The sequence below is a fragment of the Notechis scutatus genome, chromosome Z (genome assembly GCF_049901735.1).
Source record: "Notechis scutatus isolate UNSWTSFEM ecotype Mainland chromosome Z, rNotScu1.2, whole genome shotgun sequence".
Taxonomy (NCBI): domain Eukaryota; kingdom Metazoa; phylum Chordata; class Lepidosauria; order Squamata; family Elapidae; genus Notechis; species Notechis scutatus.
Window position 1 is genome coordinate 77,201,480 of NC_142025.1, and position 24,602 is coordinate 77,226,081.

The following is a 24,602-nucleotide window of genomic DNA, read 5'->3' on the forward strand; positions in this document are numbered from 1 at the left end:
CCAACATTCAAGGCTGCAAGATCCTTCGGTATCTTGAACTATCGTCTGGAGTATTGGTTATTTCTGTCAGCTTGGTGTCACCTGCAAATTTAATCAGTTTTCCCTTCTATCCCATTGTCTAAGTCGTTGATGAAGATCTTGAAGAGTACTGGGCCTAAGACAGAGCCTTGGGGTATCCCACTGAAATTGAAGTAAAAACCAGAAATAACACAATCTCATAAGCAGCAATAGAGATCTAAGAAGTTTTCCTTATTTTGATTCAGTTTGAGATTCATTAATTGTTAAATCTTCAACTTTTTTATCACACATTTGGTTTCTTGTACGTTTCATAACTTATTGTTCAGAGTCTTAGAATCTATAAAAAAGCCCTTGAGAACTAAGACCCACAGTGTCAGCTGGAAAAATAAAATGTTCATGCTTCTCTTCTGTCATATTCTATCTTTAATTTCCAACACTTTTAGCAGTAATTTCTTCCTTTGTTTTCACATAAAAATATTCACATCAACCTTCTGAATAGATTTGATATTTGTTTAAAGTAAATCACCTGGTCGACCTCCTTGCTTTGCCAGTTTTACATATTCTGAATCAGTATCCCTGATCCACTTTCTTCGACCCCCAAAGGTAATGTCATGGTGAGGACCCTCAAAATCACCATGACCTAGGATATGAGATTTTGGCTGTTGTGCAACATCTGAACTAACTTGTTCCTCTGATCGTTTCAGAGGGATGTGATAATACCAATCTGTAACGATAATAAATAATGGAAGATGAATATATTAAAGGCTATAACTATAAGATCAAATGGAAACATTTATAACACAATGCTTGGTTACCAAATAATCCTTAATTTATGGGAGAATATGTAGACTGGGTTGAAAAAAATATGGAACTTTGTTTTTATATAGACAACAACAGCAGGAGTTCTGCAAGAAACAGAGATGGAAGGCCTCACATATACTCACAATGTAAAAAATAGATGGTAAAATTAATGGAGTTGAGAAATTTATTGCTTTGAATAAAGAAAAAACTTTGTTTTTTCTTGGAAACCACTCTTAGATTTTTGTTTGAAACGGAAAAAAATGAAATTTTAACTTTACATTTTTATTTGATTTATTTATGATACAAATGCTTATGTTATGATTTATTCAAAGGATTACTGATTTTTAGGTTTTTATTTGTATCAAAATAAGTTAAAAGTTATCTCTTTTCAATAGTTTTCCCCTTTGATTTGCACCCTCCAATTTTGTTTTTACCTATTTCTTTCCCTTTTAAAATGGGCATTGGTAGAAGTTACCGTGAACGCCCTTTCTATCTATGCTGGAAGAGAGCCCAGGATGGGTTGACTCCTTCCTATGATGTCATTTAGCTGAGTCTGTACTAAGATATAAAATCCAGCCCCTGGGAGAGACCCCAGCTTTGGCGAAGATACTTGACAGACTGAAAGGTGTCTCTGAAAGCACAAATGAATACAGAAATATGTCTTACCCTCTCTGGACGAATCAAGGGAGGGGCTGGGCTCTCTTGCAGCATAGATAGAAAGGGAGTTCATGGTAACTTCTACCAACGTCCATTCTCCTCCATGCTGCATCGAGAGCCCAGGATGGGACATATCAAAGCTTGCATGTCCAGGGGCGGGTCCTCGTCCGGCTCATCACACCGATTGTGGAACCACTTGTTGAAGCACCCATCTGCCAAAGGCTGCAGTCGCCGAGGCAAAGGCATCCACACGGTAGTATCTGATGAAAGGAGATGGGGATGTCTACGTGGCCGCATGACAAATCTCCTCCAAGGATGCTTGGGTCGCCCAGGCAGCAGAAGTGGCCGCGCTTCTGGTAGAGTGCCGCTGCTTTGTAGGCCTGCTCAATGCAAGACCTGACCCACCTGCTAATAGTAGGAGAAGAAGCCTTGTGCCCCAAGTGAGAAGGGAAAAATGAAACAAACATGGCTTCCGACTTCCTGAAGGAGGAGGTGTGCTTAATGTATATTCTAAGAGCCCTTCTTACATCTAGCGTGTGCCACTGCTGCTCTAAGTCATGGTGCGGGAGAGGACAGAAGTCAGGCAACACAATGTCCTGGGACCAAGTGTTAACTTTTGGAATAAATGAGGGGTCCAGATGGAGAACAACCCTATCATTGTGAAAGGAACAAAGATCCTGTCTGATGGAAAGAGCAGCAAGCTCGGAAACCCTCCTGGCAGAAGTGATGGAAACAAGGAACACTACCTTCAGAGTCAGGAAACAAAGAGACACTGTTCTAAGGGGTTCAAAGGGGGGCTTCGTAAGGGCTTTAAGGACCATATGAAGGTCCCAGGAAGGATACCTGTGAACCACCAGTGGGTGCAGGTTAGAAGCCCCTTTCAAAAACCTCCTGACTGAAGGGTGATGGGATAAGGAAGGAAGCACACCCCATGAAAGGACCGAGGAGAGGGCTGCAACCTGCCTGCGTAAGTTGTTGGGAGCCAAACTTTTCTCCAGCCCATGCTGAAGGAAGTTAAGAACTTCTGCCAACTGGGCTGAAGCAGGAGAAAGATCCTCCCTGAGGCACCATCGGGAAAAGGCCTTCCAGGTGGCATCATAGATGCGCCTTGTAGAAGGTTTGCGAGACGCCAGGATAGTGAGGATGACCCTTTCTGGAAGATCAGCTTCCTCTAGCCGCTGCCGCTCAAGTACCACATGGTCAGCTTGAATCACCGGGGCTCTGGGTGGAGCAGGGCCCCCTGGTGAAGGGAGATTAGATGGGCTGGGATCCTCCAAGAAGCCACAGATAGGTTGACCAGGTCCACAAACCAGGGCCTCATTGGCCAATAGGGTGCCAGGAGGAGGAGCTCCACTCATTCCTGCAACATCTTCCGAATTACTGCCGGAATGATGGGAAGCGGGGGAAAGGCCTAGAGGAGACCCTTGGGCCATCTGCACCGAAGAGCATTGGTCCCCTCCGCTCCCTGGCAAGGAAACCTGGTGAAGAATCTGGTGACTTGGGCGTTTTGAGGAGTGGAGAAGAGATCCACCTCTGGTGTTCTGAATCTGAGGGAAAAGTATCTGAATAGAGATGGAAGAATGGACCATTCTGCCTGGTTGACTAGGCTCCTGCTGAGCCAGTTGGCCTGGGAGTTGTCGACCCTGGAGATGTGGTCCACCGAGATCGACAACAGGTGTTTCTCTGCCCATAACCCCAACTGTAGGCCCTCTGTAATGAGGGCTTTGGACCTCGTCCCCCCTTGCCGGTTGACATGAGCCTTTGCGGCCATGTTGTCCATAAGGACTAGAACATGAGAGCTGGTCACTGATTGCCTGAAATGCTTGAGAGCCAGAAAAATGGCTCTGAGCTTTAGCCAATTTATGGGAAGGGTCTGCTCTGACCTGGACCAAATGCCCTGAGCTATCTGGCCCTGCATATGGGAACCCCAACCCAGGAAGCTGGCATCAGTGGTTATGACTAGCCTGTCTGGGTCCCTGAACAGGAGTCCCCTCCAATTTGACGGGGAACGCCACCAATTGAGAGATCTCCGGATTTGTGGCAGGAGCGGGAGCTCGATGGATGAGTGGCTGGTTCCTGCTCGTTGGTAGGGAAGCAGGAACCATTGGAGGGGTCGGGAGTGGAGCCGAGCCCACGGGATGATGCCAATACAGGAGACCATCTTCCCCAGAAGTTTGGACAGCAGCGACAGGGGGACCGTTTGATGTTGCTGGATCTGGCTGATGATCTCTGCAAGGCTCTTTCCATGAGCTGGGGACAGGAAAACCTGGCACGACGTGGTATCGATGACTGCTCCCAATTTGGTTGTGGGAGAGAGCTGGCTTTTTTTTGGTGTTGATGGAAAATCCGTGGCTCTGGAGATATGACAGGGTAATTTGCAGATCCCGATGGGCCGCACGGATGGAAGAGGACAGAATCAAAATGTCGTCCAAGTAGCATTGGATCCTCACTGGAACAGAACACAGAGATGCCATCAATGCTGCCAGAACCTTTGTAAAAACCCTTGGAGCCAATGAGAGGCTGAAGGGAAGTGTTCAATACTGGTAATGGGTATTCTGATAACAGAAATGGAGAAACTGGCGGTGATGAGGCCAAATTGGGATGTGGAGGTAAGCCTCCGTGAGATCAATGGAAGAGAGGAGGTCGCCCTCCCAAACGCTCTCTAAAATAGAATGCAGAGTCTGCATTTTAAATCTCCTGTATTTTACAAATTGGTTGAGAAATTTTAGATCAAGGATGGCTCGCCACCCCCCCGAGGCTTTGGGAATGATGAAAAGGCGAGAGTCCCCATTGAGAGGGGGGAACAGGTTGAATAGCCCTGATTTCAAGAAGGTGCTGAATGGCCTAATTCATGAGGGTTTGCCTTGAAATGTCTTGAAGTCCAATTGTAACCCTGATCTAATAGTGCTGAGCACCCAGGTGTCCGTCGTTGACTCCTCCCATTTGGAGGCAAAGAAGGCTAGGTAACCTCCAATGGGTGGAGAGAACAAAGGTTTACTTAGAGCGATGGAAGGAACAACCTCCCCCCCCCCAAAGGGCCGTTTACCAGTAGAAGGTTGTTGCCTGCCAGATGCTTCCGCACGTTGGCCTTGGCGTTGGGAGTACAGCCTCTGAGAGCGGGGGAAGCGAGATGAGGTTTCCGCTCGAAAGGCAGGAGGGTGATAAGGAGCAGGGTAATAGTCGGCTTTCTTCCCAGAGGAAGAGAGAATTTTACGTTTATTTCTGGTTTCGATGAGATAAGGTTCCAGAGCATCGCCAAAAAGCTTATCGCCTACAAATGGAACTGAAGCCAGCTTCCATTTTCGGTGTGACTGCGCCTGCCAATTTCAGAGCCATAAAAGTCTTCTTGCTGCTACTGAAGATGCCATGGCCTTGGATGCAAATTTGCAGAATTGAGAGTGGCATCTGCAGTGAATTCCGCCACTGCGATAATCTTATTAAGGTCTTGGTGAGACCAAAAGTCAGAAGCAGGCAATCTATTCTGGAGTTGGCACAGCCACTGCATGGATGCCCTTGTGAAAAAGGATGCTACCATTGAAGCCCGAACAGCCCATGCAGCGGCCTGGTGATTGCACTTGAGGGTCTGTTTGGAACGTTTATCATCCGGTTTCAGGATATCTTCTGGCTCCGTGGGAGTGCCAGAAGATGAGAACGAGGCCAGAACCAGAATGTCAACAGAAGGCACTGCCAGGGCATTGTCCAGAGCTGTGCTGACATTGTAGAAACGCTTATCCAGAGAAGATGGGCAAGGACCTGCTGAAGGGGAAGCACACTGTTCCTTGACCATGTCCAGGAACAAAATGGGAGAAGGCAAAACCTCTGCATGCACTACAGGCTTGGAGAAGAGCGTGTCCCCTTGGCTAGAGGGATCAAAGCCTTGCTGAGTAATGGCCTGAAGAGAGTAGGTTTGAAGACCAATGCAGAGGATGTCTGCTTTGGGTGAGAATCTTCTTCCTCTGAAAGATTTTGGTCAAAAATCTCGCCCTCTTCACACTCTGAACGAGAGGAGTAACTGTGTTCAGAAGGTGAAGCCCTTCCTTCCTCATCAACCTCCTCCCATTCTGGTAGAGAAGAATGGACCCTGAGGTCCTGGGGCCTGTGTAAATCAGGGTGATGAGGCAAGGAACTTATAGATTGAGAAGGGAGAAGGGCCTGAACCCTTTCCAGAGGTCGAAGAATTTGCTTGAAGCCTTCAGCCAATCCCTGCCTAATGGCCGATGAGACAACATCTTGGATATCCCCTGGTCTATGCTCAAAGGTAGAGGCAGAAGGCTGAAGGCCTGCTGCTGTGGGAGTGAAGGTGTCTTCAAGCCTAGATTGAGGAGAGGTTCGAGGCCTGGAGGGAGGGGGAGGAGCATATGGCCCAGAAGCCTGTTTGAAATAAGGTCCAGATCTGTTTAGATCCTGAGGATCTGATTGTACTACAAGAACCTCAGGAGATCACGATGGAGGGTGGAAAGGCTCATAGATAACTTCTCCTCCCCTGGGAGGGCTTGGCTGGGGCCCACGAGTATCACCTGAAACCTGCTGTAGTTGCACTCCCTTCTGTTGAATAGTTCTGTTGAACTGCTTCTCTAGGGCTGCATGTCTGCACTTTTCTGCCCTCAACTCAGCCCGAGTTGCCTTCTTAGGGGCTAGAGCCTTAGCTCTGATTTTAGTAGCCACCTCCCTCTGGACTGATTGGGTGCATTGCCTACGTCTTTTTTCTCTTATTGGGCTGAAGAGACTGTTCCACTGGTGGGGGAGCTCTGCCTGAGCCTTATCTTGCTCCATTTGTAGAATAAAGGCTCTTGCGTTGGAAAGAAACTGTTTAGAAATTTTTAGCAAGTCCTTTAGAGTATAAAATGGCCCCTGGGCTTACAAAATGGCCGCTCACCTCGTGGTGGAAGGCTTCAATCCAAGATGGCCGCTGACTAGGGGAAACAAGCTCTGAGATCGAAGAATCGCTCCTTAGGCTATAAAGAGCCCCGAGTGAAGTCAGCAAGGGAAAAATGCAGGCTACACGATCAGCTGGCTTGCGCTCTTATCGATTTGCCGATCATTTTTACAATTGCTCCAAACCGCAGGCATGGGGGAGGTCTACAGACACTGCCCAGCTTGCCTGCACAGAGCTCTGGTAATGCTGCTCCCAACATTGCAGGAGAGAGAGCCCTGCTCTCCTGGAAGAGCAGCTGCCCAGATCCCTGGGAGCTGCTTGAAGCGAGGAAGAAGTACTGAAGATCGCTGGTGAGTGCTATCTAACAGAACACTTTCAGAGACACAGCTACTGACTGAAAGGAGCTGAGTCAAAAGCTGGGGTCTCTCCCGGGGGCTGGCTTTTATATCTTAGTACAGTTAAATGACGTCATAGGAAGGAGTCAACCCATACTGGGCTCTCAATGCAGCATGGAGGAGAAAACTCTTTTTTCTGTTTTTTATCCTTATTTGAAATTTAATAAAGTTTTGAAAAATAATAAAAATTGGAATATATAATGATTAAGAGACCCAGTTAGCTAGGGAAATAACGGGCAGTGCTAGGACAAATCAAAATGTAATACAATGTCACAAAAGAAGGCGTGCTCCAAAGAAATAGGAGGCAACTTAATTCATATGTTATGTGTGAGAAAAAGAGGATGAAGACACCCCCTCCTTAATAGTTGATAGAATATTTATATTTTGTTTTTTCCCTAATTTTTATCATTTCATCTGTTCATAAGTAGACTTATGTATATGGGGCATAATTACTAAATATATCTTTGTATGTATAATGGTAATTTGTCATTTTTCCATATCAATCAGCCATTTCATTATCTTTTCTTTCCAACTTGAATAATAGTAGAACAACATTCATGTTACTCTAAAAATGAAGGGTTTCCATCTAAGAAAAAAAAAGCTTGGGAAGTGTACTAAAGACAGATAAATCATGAATTCTGTGAGATCAACATACAGAAACATTTCTTTAATACTCAGAGTTAAAAAATTGAAGTAATTTAAAACAGAGGACATAATGCTATAAACAAATAATTCAGTTGGGAATTTTATGTAAATAATACAGCGTCTATTAGTATGCATTCAATTGGGAGTTTTCTTGTTATGGTTTGATATCTACCAACAGAGACTGTTTGAGACTTGGAAAGTTTAGAAAAAATATTCATATTGCATAATTGCTGCAGGATATACTATAACCATTGTATCTTCACTGGTATATAAGAGATTTTACTGTCTGTAAAAATTGGGTAAGTAAATTACAAGCCCCCAAAGACTGTGGCTACAAAGGAGGAAGCAGGAAAGATTGACTGATATTCTGTTTTGTATCTACTTGATAGATAAAATTGACGGGGACCCAGTAATTCTGCCAGTAAGAATACTCTAGAGGAATCTAATAGTGCAATTTGAGAAATAATATTTATTCATTTTAGAAGTTGAAATCAAAGTTTTTCTGATTTACATTATTCAGAAATAGTTGCATCACGTGCAAAGTCATGGAATCAATCATTAACCAATCCATTACCCTCCACCCAGAGTCAAACAACCTACTCTCCAAAAAAAGAAAAAAATTGGTTTCAGGAAAAAATTGTCCTGCAATCTGCAATTCCTACACTGTAAAAACATGGGTCAACTCATAAAACATTCCTATGCCTGTTTTAGTAGTTGCCATTAAAAGAAAACAAAAAAAGGGGGGGGGGAAGGAAATCTGGAAGAGCAGTACTAGTAGTTTGAAATCAAAAGTACATTCCAACACTTATCTTTAAAAGATTGTAACTAAACTACCAGAGCTTTTTAATTGGAGAACGTGAGTGATGACACTCAACCAGTGAATGTGCTTAATTGGAGAATTTGATTTATGAGACACCTGGGGGGAGAGGGGAAACAGGGTCACAGGTGACCATAAATTACATATGCCAGAGTTGGCTTAATGCAGGGCAATGCCAGTATGTCACCTCTAATAAATCCTTTGAAGTTTTTTGAAGTGGCTCGAGAATCATGATTTAATTAGAGCGATTGCTGGAATCCTGACAATACGGACTACTCTACCTGACCAGGGTAAAGCAATAGATGCAATTTACATAGACTTTTGCAAAGCCTTTGATTCAGTGGTACATGACAAACTACTGTTAAAACTAAACTCTTATGGCATTTCTGGATCCCTTCATAAGTGGATTACTGTGTTCCTGTCAAACAGGCAACAAATAGTAAAAATAGGAAGTGTCCTATAAAACCCTGCACCAGTTAATAGCTGTGTCCCCAAGGCAGCGTTCTAGAACTCACACTCACTACATAAATGACCTTTGCGATGACATTATAAGTAACTGCATCCTCTTCGTTGATGATGTAAAACTATTCTACACTACCGACAATGCTACCATCCTTCAAAGTGACCTTGATTATATGTCTGAATGGTCAAACAACTGGCAACTCCAAATCTCAGCCAACAAATGCTCTGTCTTACAGATTGGTAAAAAAAATCAGTACACCAAATACAAGCTAGGCAGATATGACTTTGTTGAAAAACCCTCACTCTGTCAAAGACCTTGGAATACTCATATCAAACGACCTAAGCGCCAGAGCTCACTGCAACAGCATTGCCAAATAGGCATTAAGAGTTGTAAATCTAATCTTACAAAGCTTCTCCAGTAATACTGAACTGCTAACTAGGGCATACAAAACCTTTGCTAGACCAATACTCGAATACAGTTCATCTGTCTGGAATCCACACTATATATTGGACATTAATACATTGAACGAGTCCAGAAGTATTTCACGAGAAGAGTACTTCACTCTTCTGCTCACAACAGAATACCCTACACCACCAGGCTTGAAATTTTGGGCTTGGACCACCTAGAACTATGTCGTCTATGGTTGGACTTAAGCGTAGTACACAAAATTGTCTGCTACAATGTCCTACCAGTTAATGACTACTGCAGCTTCAACCGCAACAATATAAGAGCACACAACAGATACAAACTCAATGTAAACCACTCCAAACTAGATTGCAGAAAGTACGACTTCAGCAACAGTGGTTAATGCTTGGAATGCACTACCTGACTCTGTTGTTACATCCTCAAACCCCCATTCCTTTACCCTTAAACTATCCACTATTGACCTCACCCCATTTCTAAGAGGTCTGTAAGGGGTATACATAAGTGCACAATCATGCCTACTATTCCTGTCCTATTGTCCCCATTTATTCGTACCTAGTTCCTGTATTCATACTCATGTTTATTCTTATATCTATTATCTTGTAAGCGATTGACAAATAAATAAGTAAATAAAATATACCGAAAGAAAATTGGAAGGATAATTTGGATGGACAACAGCTGAACGGTGTCAATACAAAGATCCATTATAAATGGTTTCAAAAAATTATAACTCAATTCCTAGAGGGTGGTCTGTCAAGAAAAAAACACAACTATATAAATCTCCAACTAGATGTGCCTAGTTGGACTATTAATGTAGGAAGGTTTATCTATAGGAAATGAAGAAGAAAATCTTATTCTTCTACAAATGCAGAAAGTTGCAGAAAACATAGTATAAAATATGAAAGCACCTGCTATAAATCTCTGTATGTAGATGATATGATATCAAGTAAATAAAGTTGATTTCAAAACTTGATTATTATAATTCTTCTTAAAATATAACTGGGCAGCTTTCAATTTGATACAAACCAGCAGGAATTTAAGAACATCAACATCAATTTAAGGGATGAATCAAGAAGAAGCAAGGTCTTCTAATCATCCAAATGGGAAGAGCTGAAATGAGCAAGATATTTGAAAATGAGCATAAAACAAAGCTCAAGAATTGGTGAAAATGATAGACTACTGAGGATTTAAGATATGTCTAGGCAAGGGCATTTTTTGTTCTTAAATCCCTCAAAAACAGCCTGAAACCAGCTTACAATTATCTTTCCTTCTACTAATCTGAAAATGTGAGAACATGCAAATCAATAATTAGTAAATTGAAGCATCCTATTCCTACATAAAAGGACGTGGTGGCTCAGTGGCTAAAACACTAAGCTAATTGATTGAAAGTTCGCCAATTCAGCGGTTTGAATCTCTAGTGCTGCGTAATGGGGGGAACTCCCGTTACTTGTCCCAGCTTCTGCCAACCTAGCAGTTCGAAAGCATGTAAAAAATGCAAGTAGAAAAATAGGGACCACCTTTGGTGGAAAGGTAACAGTATTCCGTGTGCCTTTGGCATTTAGTCATGCTGGCCACATGACCATGGAGACGTGTTGGCTCTTTGGCTTTGAAACGGAGATGAGCACTGCCCCCTAGAGTCAGGAATGATTAGCACATGTCTGAGGGGAACCTTTACCTTTTTATTCCTACATAACAGAAAAGTGCCTGCTGCATGTGGGCGTGGGTGGGAGGGAGAAGAGAGAGGCACGAGCAATTCAAAACTAGAGAACTAATGGGAATAGCTAACAGTGGGCACTGGGGGAGGGGACTATTGTTTCTGCCACCCGCCATGTGTGGGAGCTTGTTGGCGTGTGCATCTCAGGGACCTGACTCCAGGGTCCCTTGAAGAGCTGGGAGGCACGAGAACTGCGCAAACCAGATTAATTGCTTTCGGGGGCCATTTCTTCTGCGGCTTACCAAAAATTTTCCACAGCCGTTGGTCTACACCAGTATCAGAGAAGGATACCAAGAGAAAACAAGACTCAATAATTAAAATGTATGTGTTTGATATTTTAATAAATATATAATTAATGTATATCTTGTTACAATCTATATATACAAAAGCGAAATACCACTCATGCATCATCACAAAACCTCCAAAACCGTAAAGCCTATAAAGTTGAAATTTGGCACGTATGTTCCTCTTGGCTTCTAGGTGCTTACTAAGAAAGGATTTTTCAAAATGACCAGCAGAGCATTAGTATTTCGTATATTATTATTAACACGCTCTGATGCTAAGGAGTTCTACTCCCACCCCCCATTTGAAAAGAAATCTGTTCCAAATGCAAAACAGAGGAGTTTCAGTTTCACAGCACTAAGCAGCTTTAGTACAGAACAGTTGAGCTAAGCCACACACAGGCTCCTTGCTGTCTCCTTTTTGCTCAGTTTGCTCAGTCTTTCAGTTTCCAAACAGCCCTCAACTCTCTCACACACTGACAGGACACTAGCCAGATGAATACTGATGGATACTGGTAGGCAGAGGCAGATTTTTTCCCCCTTATTTTCCTCCCCAGAAATTAAGCCTGACCACATAGTTTTGTAGCAAAGCATGGGTATTGAGCTAGAATAACAAATAGTAAATTTTCCCATCTGCAGAAAAAGTTCATTAAGGTTTTTATCCAAAGGTCTTTTAAAATATTCCAAATGGGTTTTCCCCATTTGACATGGCTTTCAAATATACATATATTTCCAAAACCCTGAGACATGTTGTCACTTACCAAGATGTTATTTTTTTCATGAGCATCAGTATTCAATATAATTCTTTCTAATATTAAGACTATGAGTTTTAAGCCACTCTTCATAATGTCTCTTCCTTTCCCTTTTATACTAGGTGAAGGCACAATGCCATTTATTCAAATCTAAAGCATGTTTATGAATCAGGGTATGCTTTATTTCTGAGAAAATATATAATGGAATGTTTATTATACAAAAAATGCAAACTAATAAAAATTTAAATACAAGTAAATCAATACCAGGGAAAATACTTGGGCCTGATAAGCACTGCACATATTTAATCTGTCCACTAATTTTTCATGCCAAGTCCCATAGGAAAAACAAAAGAAAAAAATAATTAAAGGTTTTGAATTTTATAAAGATTTTAGATTTCTTTGGCCTTTTCCACATGGAATCTCCATAGGAATCTGTGGCTATGACCACCAACCCACTAGTGCCAGCAGAGGCAGCATGCTTGCAGAACCTGTCACTGCGATTATTCTGGATGGCGGGGTCCAGAAGAGCCTTCTGTACTGTTGCTCCTCTGGAACATTTTGCCCCCCAACCCTTCTATCTTTCGTAAGAACCTAAAGATGTAAGTCTGCCAGTTGGCCTGGGTCCCAATGGGGGAACTGCACAGTTGGAGGTGGTTGATTGAACAAATAATAAATTTTCTGTACATTCTATACCCTTTGGATTAACAAAGGTGTAAATTAAGATCTGAAATGTTCAGTTTATTGAATGTATTTTACTTCATGTTGCATATCTTATGATAAAAAAATTCACATTAATTTAAATATAAGCTACCAAGGATAAGGGGTTACAATTCAGTCTTTCCATTTTTTAAAAAAATCACGAGTATAAATAGTGTACTTGCCACATGGTGCATATCGATAGGTGGGTCCACGTGACTCTTTATTTGTATTCCACATACCTGTGCAGTGCAAAAAGTTTAAATTAAACATTTCGCATTTCATCAAACATCCTATGTTTTCTGCCCTATGGAGATTAAACCCATGATTTAATGTATCAATAAAATCTGCACGCGCTAAAAATTTCCGTTAAAAAACGAAATAGAGGTGCGGGGAGAAAAGGCAACACACAAAAATCACAACCTACAAAATTCTCCGTGTTTAATCCTATCAACTCTCACCAGTATTATTTCAGTAAAAGAAAACCCACTCCTCGAATGATTTGACTTCAAAATCAAGGGCATACCGTTAATTTGTGAGGAAATAACGAACTCTTTCCCTGAAAGGGCAGACGAACTCTTTCCCTGAAACGGGAGGAGGTGCTTCTCACTCTACAATACGCTTTATTGTGAATTACGGTTATCCTCTGACCGGCAAAAAGTGTACCAAGGATCCTTGGAGGCAAACGTATTCGGTCACACGACCGGCACCGACACCCACCGCCACAGCAGTCGTCCGCGTCCCTGGTCGCACTTGGGGTCGGGAAAGAGGGGACCGAACCTCTCGCGCTCAGCAGGCCGAGAAGCTCAAAGAGAAACGAAGAAAAGCGAAGCGGAGTGGCTGCGCTCCTCGACAAACTGCAACAACGATCCCTGTTGCTATAGCAACAGAAAATATTCCGCCTCCCGCCGCCGATCACTCGCTCGGTCGCGTGCTCCTGGCTACCTGTTGCTCTGGCAGTCCCGGGAGCACGCGGAGAGAAAAATACGGAAGTTAGAGAGAGGAGGTACTAATAGCCCCCCTTCAGCCAAACCGAAAGGCAGGCCGACGCCGCTGATCCATGATACCATTACTTTATTTTTATTTATTTTATTTATTTGATTTGCCAATTGTTTACAAGATAATAAGTATAAATGTATACATAGTTGTGAATACATGAAATGGGTACATATAAGAAAAATAAAAGAATAGGAGAAACAATAGGACAGGGACGGTCTTCACAGTATACTTGACCTAACCAATTTAGGGGGCGTGCATAAGCGTGCATAAGCGTGCATAAGCGTGCATCAGCGCACCAACGTGCCTACCGTCCCTGTCCTATTGTTTCTCTTATTCTTTTATTTTTCTTATATATACCATTCATGTATTCACAACTATGTATACATTTATACTTATTATCTTGTAAACAATTGGCAAATCAAATAAATAGATAAAATAAATAAATAAGTATATCAAAATTGAAATACCCAGAATCATGGACCTTATCAGCCCTTGTCTAGCCATATACTTTCAGTTTAGATGGTATCAATCTTTATCTAGCCACAAATATATCAACAGATCAAAGGAACACCTATGGAATCACTGCACTGAGGCCTAATAGCAGGGATTGTAATGAGGTGCCTGGAATCCCTAGCACTCCTATACATACAACCCAAAGTATGGACCTGCTGGGCTCCGGTTGCAGGGAGGAGCCCTGGCTGGCCGTGGCTGCGCCAAACGCCACAGCGTTGCTCTAAATGCCGCAGCAGCAAGGGAGAAGGGAAAGCAACGGTGGCGGAAGGTCTCCTGATACGAAGTGCCCCACCAATGCCGAGGTCAACATCCAAGCTGTCGCTGCCCGCCTACCCGAGGATGCAAGGGGGGGGAATTAAGTTACCGCCAAAAAGACGGCCTAGCCATTTTTTCGGGGGTCAAAAAACAAATAAGGCCTAGCCTTATTTTGTGAGAAACACGGTAGCATTAATTATATTACCTTGTTCGGTAATGAAACCTGCAAGAAAACAATCAGACTCAGAGTGCACTGAATATGTGTTTTTGCTTACTTACATATAATAAATATGTGTTCTGTGGAAATTTTTTAATGAAAATACTTGTTAAAGTTGAGACCTCAGTGGAATATATTTGCATTTGAGAAAAGCATTTCTGCCATACAACTTTATGACTCCTACAATATACATAATTGTATTTTTGTCAGTAAACATCCATCTCCCTTAACGAATTCTCTTAAGGCTGCATTATTTTTATTTTGCAAGGCAAAAACTTTGTTAAAGGTTGTACCCTGAGATTTCCTGCAATGTGTGAGAGAGAAATAGGAGAACTACAATTATAACAATCTTTTAGCATTTGTTGACTCAACAATTCATTTATATGAACTTATTTAAAAATGGTGAAAATTGGATGATTAGGATATCATTGTAAAAATTAGGGATGGGCTGTATAAGAGTGTTAGTTCATATTTTTTTAAAATATATTTTTATTTTATTGAAAAAAGTTAAATATAAAATGCCAAATTCTGTTTTAAAAAACAAAGAAAGATGAAGGGAAAAAACACAACAAATAAGACATTAAAAAGAAAATAGTGGATTTAAAAAAATTGATGTGTTTGGGGACCTGATGTAGATAGTTAATATTGTAATGGTAGTCTGCACAGGCATAGCTGCTCAAGAGACTGGCTAAGAATCAGATTCTTAGCAGTATTTCAGTTAATCAAAAATGTATTGTTGCTAATGTTACTGAAAGTTACTACATGATATCTAGTTGTAGAGAAACATTAGTAAACCATTTGTGATGGATTTATCGTTAATCTAGTTTAAGCAGAGGAATCTGAAACAATCTAATGAAAAAAAAAATGGTTTAGCTTTAATTAATATATGTCAAAGAACTAATTTGTAATGCAGTTAAAGCCGTAGAGGTTTATTTTTATTTATTTATCAAACTTGTATGCCACCTATCTAGCCCAAAGTGACTCTGGGTGGCTTACAGGCATTGAATAAATACAATCTAAATAAAACAATAAAACAATAAATAAAGACCTTTAATTTAAAGATTCAGTTAAAATAAAGCTAAGAAGGATGGAGATAGAGGGATCAAAGTGTACAAAGAAAGCGGAGATGTTCTCTACTAAATTAGCCACCTCCAAAGTGCCACACTCTTATTTGGACCCTAGGCTAGTTGGCATAATCATGTCTTTAAAGCCTTTTGGAAGATCAATCCGATCTCGATCTGATCTCGAGATAACATATTCCAAAGGGTGGGAGCCATGGCAGTTAATTTTTCTTCAGCTGAAATTCCTTGGCTGACAAGGTCTGTTGCATGTCCCTTCTGCCAACACATGTAGATCACACAATCCCATCAGTTTGAGCCGATTTCTCAGATAAGTTGAACCTATGCCATGAAGGCTTTAAAGGTGATGATCAACATGTTGAATTGGACCTGTGCAGCTGTGTTCTGCACCAGATGAACTTCTGTATTCTTTTCAAAGGTAGTCTAGTCTCATGTAGGATGAATTGCAGTAATCTAAGCACGAGATAATTGGGACTTGCATGATTCAATGCAGCTTGTGACCTGGGTCTCTCTGGGAAGCACAACCTCATCCAGAACTTAAGATACTAGACAGGCTGAAGATGTGTTCTAATGTCATGGTGCCTTAGCTATTACAATTATTTTTAATTATATCTTTTATTTGGTTTATATTGATTTTATCATGCTGTTTTTTATTGTGTATTTCTTGTAAGCTATCCAAAGCTGTTTAAGATGGGCATCCAAATTTTTTTCTAAATAAATAAGTAAAATTATTTTTCCTTCAAAACTTGGCCAGTTATTGTTCCGTAACAAATAAGATTTGTCCACAATATAATTATGACTAAATAATTAAAAAAAAACACTACATGGAACTTTAATTGCATTGTTTGATTGTGTTTTTCTGTGTATTTTTCCATGTATTTTTCCAGAAAGTATGCCCAGGCTTATCTATAATTTGATCGTTCTAAGCCTAATAACTCTATTCTGCTTAACCAAAAACCTCTTCTGCATTAGATCAAAATTAAGTGGATCAAGAATTTTTTCTGCAGAATGAATTGTGAGTACACAATGGTTCTAAATGTTTTTAATTTGAATTTCTTAGCAATGTTTATGCTATTTTTCAAGTTGTTTTCACCCTCTATTATTTTGGAATAATATTTTGGAAACCCAAAAATCACATCAATAGTAATTACAGAACAAATTTGCATTTTTCTTTTAATATTAATAAAAATACTATCTAGAATAAATCTCAATATAATTTAAGAAGTATGTTTATTTGTATTCCATTGTCATTTGGTTCTTGGAAAGAAAGAGTCTCTTAAATTTTATTTGAAATATATAGTACCATTTTCTAAGCAAATAAGACTAAACATATACTGTTATCACTATAAATGAATAGTCACCATTTTTCTCAGTTAAATATGAATGGATGGCTGTCATCTGTTAATAAGGAAAGGCCTTTTGTATGGACAACCAACAGAGCTATATCAGATACTAATAGGGACAGATTAAAAATTAATTTTAAAAATCTATAGCTATCTACTGAGTGTTAAGCCTGGATTCCCCAACAGGTGTTAAGGAAAACAAACTAAACAGAACGTGCAGCGAAGTCAGATAGGAAGACAGGTAAATGTGTGAGATAAGCCTTCTCGTTAACACGCAGTAAAAATACAGATACGCTTGTGCTATCAAAATTATAATTTATTCCATTTAAGAATTATAGCATAGTCATTATAAACAGTCCATTAGTCATATACCAAATTCAGTCAAGTCTTGTCGAGGATACTCTAATTGCAAAGTCCGTGTCGAATAGCCAGTGTCAGTACACATATAATAAATCTGTCCAAAACTTATCTTCTCTCCGTTGAGAAATATCTTCAAAGTAATCCAACACTTCTTCTCCTCCCCGATCCAGCAAGAACGCAGTCTTCTATAAGCCAGCCAGTAATTAGGGATCAGTAAGCCAGAGAGTGCCTTGCTGCTTATATAGTACTTTTACAGCTGCACCCTTAATTACATTCCTTTAGCTTAAAGTCACATACACTTTATCTGACAAACCATGATTCATCATTTTATTATCTTTACCCAAAACAGTTAGGGTAAAACAATGTTATCCCTAACATTGAGCATTAAAATGGAAGAATTAGAATTAGAATTCTTTTATTGGCCAAGTGTGATTGGACACACAAGGAATTTGTCTTGGTGCAAATGCTCTCAATATACATAAAAGAAAAGATACATTCGTCAAGAGTCAAGAATCATAAGGTACAGCACGTAATAATAGTCATAGGGTACAATAGGCAATCAAATCATACCAGGAAACAGTCAATATAAATTGTAAGGATACAAGCAACAAAATTACAGTCATACAGTCACAAGTGGGAGGGGATGGGTGATAAGGAGTGATGAGAAGATTAATAGTAATAGTAGTGCAAACTTTGTAGTTGGACAGTGTTGAGGGAATTATTTGTTTAACAGAGTGATGGCATTTGGGGAAAAACTGTTTTTGTGCCTAGTTGTTCTGGTGTGCAGTGCTCTATAGCAGGGGTCCCCAACCACTGGTCCAGCGGACCGATGCCGGTCCATGGAACAAGTCCTACAGGGCGCTGGTTTGCTGGGCGCCGCCATCTTTTTGATGAAAAAGTGCTTCCGGTGAGCTTTTCCGGGTGAAAGCTCACCAGAAGCACTTTTTCATCAAAAAAAGATGGCGGCGCCCAGCTGATGCCGCTACCGGGCCGCGGCATAAAAAAGGTTGGGGATCACTGCTCTATAGTGTCGTTTTGAGGTAAGGAGTTGAAACAGTTTATGTCCAGGATGTGAGGGGTCTATAAATATTTCCACAGCCCTCTTTTTGACTCTTGCAGTATATAGGTCCTTGATTGGGGCAAGGTTGGTAGTAATTGTTTTTTCTGCAGTCCTAGCTATCCTCTGAAGTCTGTGTCTGTCCTGTTGGGTTGCAGAACCAAACCAGGCAGTTATAGAACAAGTAAAGAAAACAATGATAGTATGGACTAAATTTTTGGTTATACTATAGAGTTAGATAAATGGCAGAAATTATGGGATAGGAACTATAAACTAACAATGTCAACTACATATAAGGGAAATCTATATAAAATGTTTTATACTCTAGCAAGACTGACAAAGATGTTTAAGAACATGTCTGCTAAATGCTAGAAATGTAATCAGATACTGGGTTCATATTATCATATGTGGTGGACATGCTCAAAGGCAAAAAAATTTGGACAAAAATACATACATAGTTAGAAAAAAATGCTAAAACAAGATATAGATTTAAAACCAGAAATATTTTTGTTGAGAATCTTATCAGAAAAATACAATAAAGGGAATATATATTTAATTTTACATGTGTTAACAGCAACCAGAATTGTGTTTGCATAACAGTGGAAAAACAAAAAGATCCCTACAGATGAAACCGTAATAAAAAAAATATTAGAATGTGCAGAAATGGATTGATTACCACTTAAAATTAAGGAGAAAGAAGAAAAGAATATTTTTTAACATGGGATTTGTTTTACCAATGGCTAACTAACAGAAACAGAAGTTAGAAATTTAAAAGCTTAAGAGAATGATTATAAGTAAGGTATATTAAAAAGGATAATCAAATACTATTATTATTATGTGAATATCATTGCTATTATCATTACTATTTCTCAAAATTAACTACCCAGACAACACACTGTTTATATAGACATTGAATTTTTAATTTTTTAATAAAAAATCTATAAAACAACATAAAATTCAAATAAAAGTAAATAATATAACTTAATTTGCATATGAATTGTTCATTTGCATTGTCCATTTAACAATGCCATTTTCTTCTCTAAATGGTGAAACCCTACCAAAAAACCTAGACAGAATTTGCAATTTGCCATATAATTTTTGTATTTTAATCTGCAAATAAATAATTAATATGAGGCTTTTGAACACCTAGGGATTTTGCAAATCCAACTATTGTGAAGATCCTTAAAAATAATTAAATGAAAACATGTTCCAGCGTTATAATGAAGAATAAACAGAAATCGATGATTAGATTTCTGAGAGAATTGAGAATTGGTTTGGAAGAAAAATGAGAATTGGTTTGGAAGAAAATTCTAAATCAAAATTATATTTTAAATAGATAAACATATTTTTTTATAAAGCAAATTCTTCCACAATACTTTGCTTATAGAATACCAGTGACACCCAGTGGCTACTCAATAGGTTTTATTATTCTCACTCTAAATTTCTCCAGTCAGAAAAAAAGGAAAGAAAGAAATGAAGGAGAAAAATGAATGAAAGAAAGAAATGTATGTTGTGTTTTATTTATAAAGAATACTGCCATAAGAATAGTATCACTTGAGCCATATTAGTCAAATGTCAACAGAGCAAATATATAAAATGGCTGAATTGGTTCCTTACATTAAGAAAAGAATCCAAACATAGCTAAACATTATAAACTTGCCAAACATTATAAACCTACCAAAACTATAATCGCAACAGAGTAGGAGTACAAATTAAAATAAGCAAGAAAATGATAAGAGAACACCTGTCTAGTCTAGAAGAATTCAAATCTCCAGGACCAGATAGATTACAACCCAGAGTTCTGAAGGGGTTGGCAGAGGAGATCTCAGAACCATTGAACCATATCTTTCAAAGATCCTGGAGCATTGGTGAACTACAGGTAGACCTTGACTTACAACAGTTCATTTAGTGACTGTTAAAAGTTACAACAGCATTGAAAAAAAAATGACTATTTCTCACACTTATGACCATTACAGCCTCCCCATGGTTATGTGATTTACATTCGGATGCTTAATAACTGGTTCATATTTATGACTGTTGCAGAGTCCCGGCTCATGTGATCACATTTTGCAACTTTCTGACAAGAAAGTCAATGGGGAAGCCAGATTCACTTAACAACCATGTGACTAACTTAACAACTGCAGTGATTTACTTAACAAACGTGGCAAGAAAAGTTGTAAAGTGGAGCAAAACTCACTTAACAAATTTCTTACTTAGCAACATAAATTTTGGATTCAATTGTGGTTGTAAGTTGAGGACTATCTATACCTGAGGATTGGAAAAGAGCTGATGTAGTTCCTATCTTAAAAAAACAAAAAAAACACCAACCACCAGATCCCAGGAAACTACAGAACTATCAGCCTAACATCAATACCTGAAAAGATCCTGGAAAAGATAAGTAACAGATCTGCAAACATTTAGAAGCAAGCGAAGTTATAACCAGAACTCAATACAATGTTGTCAAAAACAGATCATGCCAAACAAATCTTACTTCATTCTTCAACAAACTGACTAAAATAGTGGACCAGTGAAATGCAATGGACATAGTACACTTAGATTTCAGTAAGATATTTGAGAAAGTAGACCACAATTTAATTCTTGGTAAGCTAAAAAAAATGTGGGATAGACAGCATCACCATAGATTTGTAGCTGGTTGACAAATTGCACTCAACATGTGGTTCTCAGTGGAACTGCATCTACATGGAAGGAAGGAAGCAGTATTCTAAGATATTACAAGGGTATGATTTATTGTCTTCAAAGCACAGTATAAATGCTCCCTCCAAATTATTTGAACTAATTTTTGATGGGATCATTTAGCATAATGAATGAGAAAGGATTATCTGAACTTAAAAATGGAAAATGTTTCCTACCCATCATAAGTGGAATAGACAGCGTCACCACCAGAAGTTGTTGGTGCTTCATCACTGGAGGCTTTCAAGAAGAGATTGGACAGCCACTTGTCAGGGGGTTCAACTAGATGACCTACAAAGTCCCTTCCAACTCTGTTATTCTGTACCACCAGATGGATTCATAACTGGCTGACAAACCAAACTCAAAGTGTAATCCTTAATGGAACTACATCTACATGGAGGGAAGTAAGTAGCTGAGTATCCCAAGGTTATGTTTTAGGCCTAATACTCTTTAATCAGGGGTGAGGTTCTACAGGTTTGCACCTATTCACTAGAACCGGTTGTTAACATTCTAAGCAGTTCAGAGAACTGGTTGTTAGAAGTAATTACTGGCCTAATCCTGTAAGGAAGGCAGGCAGGAAACATTCTGGTGTTGCTTACAGAAACTGCCTCTCTGTTAACCCTTATTACATTCTTGGCAGGACTAGACTTCCTGTCTCAAGAACTTCTCTGGAGTTTTTTCCCCCTCCTTTGCTGGTACTTTACTTGTGTGGGGTGACCATTCAATTACAATATTCATTACAATATTCATTACAATAGCACTGAAAAAAGTGACTTATGAGCATATTTCACACTTATGACTGTTGCAGCATCCCTACAGTCATGATAGACCAGACAAGAAGATGCATGCCTCGATGTGAGTGATGTTGAATTGGCCACACCCAGCTAGTCACATGACCACCAAGCCATGCCCACCACCTAAGCCACATCCACAGAACCGGTTGTTTAAAAATTTGAATCCCACCCCTGTATTTAATATCTTAATAAACTATTTAGATGAGGGAATAGAAGGGGAGCTCATCAAATTTGCACATGACACCAAACTGGCACAAAGAGTCAACACTCCAGAAGATAGGCTCAAGATCCACAAGGATTTGGATAGATTTGAACACTGGGCACTATCTAACAAAATGAAATTCAGTGGACAGAAAACTAAGGTTTTACACTTAGACAAGAGAAATCAAATGAAAAATAAAATAAAAAAAAAGATCAAATGAATTTTGGCTCAAGAACAGTTACTGCAAGAAAGATCTTGGAATTCTAGTAGACGGTCCTTTAAATATGAGCCAGCAGTGTGCAGCAGCCATCAAAAAGTCAATGCAATCTTCTGCATCAACAGAAGGAGAGAATCAAGATCATATGAAGGGTTAGTACCACTTTATAATGCCTTGGTAAGACTACATTTGGAATACTGCATCCAGTTTTGGTCACCACGAAATAAAAAATATGTCGAGATTCAAAGAAGAGCAACAAAGATGGTTAGGGGCTGGAGGTTAAAACATACAAGAATGGTTGCAGGAATTGGGTCTGTCTAGTCTAGCAAGAAGGACTAGGGTGACGTGTTAGCAATGTTCTAATATTTGAGAAGTGCCACAAAGAAGAGGGGATTGTCTTATTTACAAAGCACCAGAAGGCTGGATAAGAAGCAATGGATGGAAATTAGTCCAGGAGATAAGAACGTAGAACTAAGAAATTTCCTAACAGAATAATTAACCAGTGGATCTATTTGCCTTCAGAGGGTATAGATGCTCCATCACTGGAGGCTTTTATGAACAGATTGTCAGCTATTTGTCTGAAGTGATATAGGGCAGGGATTGTTAACTCGCACCATCATGGCAACATCACATGATGTATCCTGACTTTCCCCCCCTTCACTAAACTGAGCATGGGCATGGCCAGTGCATGACACATCTGGCCCATGGGCCACAAGTTTGGAGCCCTGATATAGGGTCATCTGTTTGAGCAGGGAAGTGGACCAGAAAATCTCCAAGGTCTTGTCCAACTCTGCTATTCTCTCATTCAGTGTATTCTGGGTATATCTTTCCACCAACATCTTAGCCAGCACATTCCAAGGCCACTGATGCCATTTGTGTGAAAAATCAGCACTTCAATTCCAAGAAATACCTATTTAGACAATTTTAATCTTGTCAGGATTATAAAACCTTACAATTAATGTCAGCATTAGTTGAGCCAGTTTGATAAGGGCAGCAGGCTAGAAATTGGGGTCACTGTGCATCCTAGTCCTATCTTAGGCATGAGAGCTGGGTAATTTTTGACTAGTCATTTTCTCTCAACTGTTCTTACCTCACAGGTTTATTGTTGTGCAGGAAATTGGAAAAGGGAGGATGTGATGTTTGCTATCTTGACTTATTTACAAAAATAATAAAGGTGGGTTTTAAACAAATATTTTAAAAAATGAAACTCTGTTTAACTTCATTTAACTCGAACAATGAAAAAAATCAAACTTGCCACCCTTCTTTTCAAGTTAATATGATTCTATGTTTGAAATTTGCCCTAACCTTTGATGCAACAGAACTTGAGTAAAGTATTGGCTTTTTTGGCTTCAGTTATGCAAACCAACCAATTTATAGTTAGTGGCAGATAATCTAGTGATAAGTGAGGAAATAAGCAGATTGACAGAACAAAAACCAGGAAATCCAACACAACAATGGAGGTAGGATAAGTTATGGTATATAGCTGAATGTTCTTAGGGGGTAAACTTACATGAGCTCACCAAATCAAAGTTGCCCCCAAGCCCATATCAGAACAAGAGCATTTTATCTTTCCTTGCTCTTATTGTGTGATTTCACTTTGCTGCACAGTTGCCTGACTTTTTGACTAGAGAGACACTGCAGATGCAGTCAAATATACTATCATCCAGGCAGTTCTTCCAGAAGGAAATGCCATCAATAGGCAATATTGATTACAAAAATTGTTCAGCAGATAATATTGGAAAGCTGAATTTAAAGAGAAGAAATATGTATTAGTGATAATTTTTATGTACCATAGAAGCAAGCAAGATGGTTGACTGCCTGGTTATTGTTCTTTGTTCCTTTTAAACAGAATGGGCAGGGGCATTTTTCAAGTAATAGCAGCAGTGCAAAAGAAGAAAATAAATAAGGAATTAGCTATTGAACTCTTACAGAAGTCAAGTAGAGCAGGGGTCTCCCATCTTGGCAACTTTAAGACCTGTGGACTTCTAGAATTTTGGGAGTTGAAGTCCACAGGTCTTAAAGTTGCCAAGATGGGAGACCCCTGGGCTAGAGTATTGCATGTAGTAATATTGTGTGTCAGTGTTTATCTGTGCATTTTTATTTATGTTTCATGGTATATGCAGACATTTAGCAGCATTTATAGTTGCCCTCAGCTATTCTAATTGCCATCCAACATTTATCCTCAAATGGAGTAATTCCAGGTTTTACCATCACTTTTCCTGAAATAAGCAAGAGAACTGAAAACATCATGTAGTCCTGCTAATGATAAATGTAAGGAATGCAGTTGGTGAGGCTAGTACCAGCAGTTCCCAGGCAGGAGAAAACTATTAGCCAACA

General features: G+C 39.7%; 1 protein-coding gene across 1 annotated transcript in view; it reads right to left on the reverse strand.

Annotated features, from left to right (window-relative positions):
• Positions 1-24,602, reverse strand: part of CZH7orf57 (chromosome Z C7orf57 homolog) — a 90,802-nt gene that overhangs the window by 18,144 nt on the left and 48,056 nt on the right. The window contains 2 exon segments of the mRNA XM_087947327.1: positions 545-742; positions 13,292-13,491. Of these exon segments, the coding sequence (XP_087803453.1) occupies positions 545-742; positions 13,292-13,491 (398 nt within the window).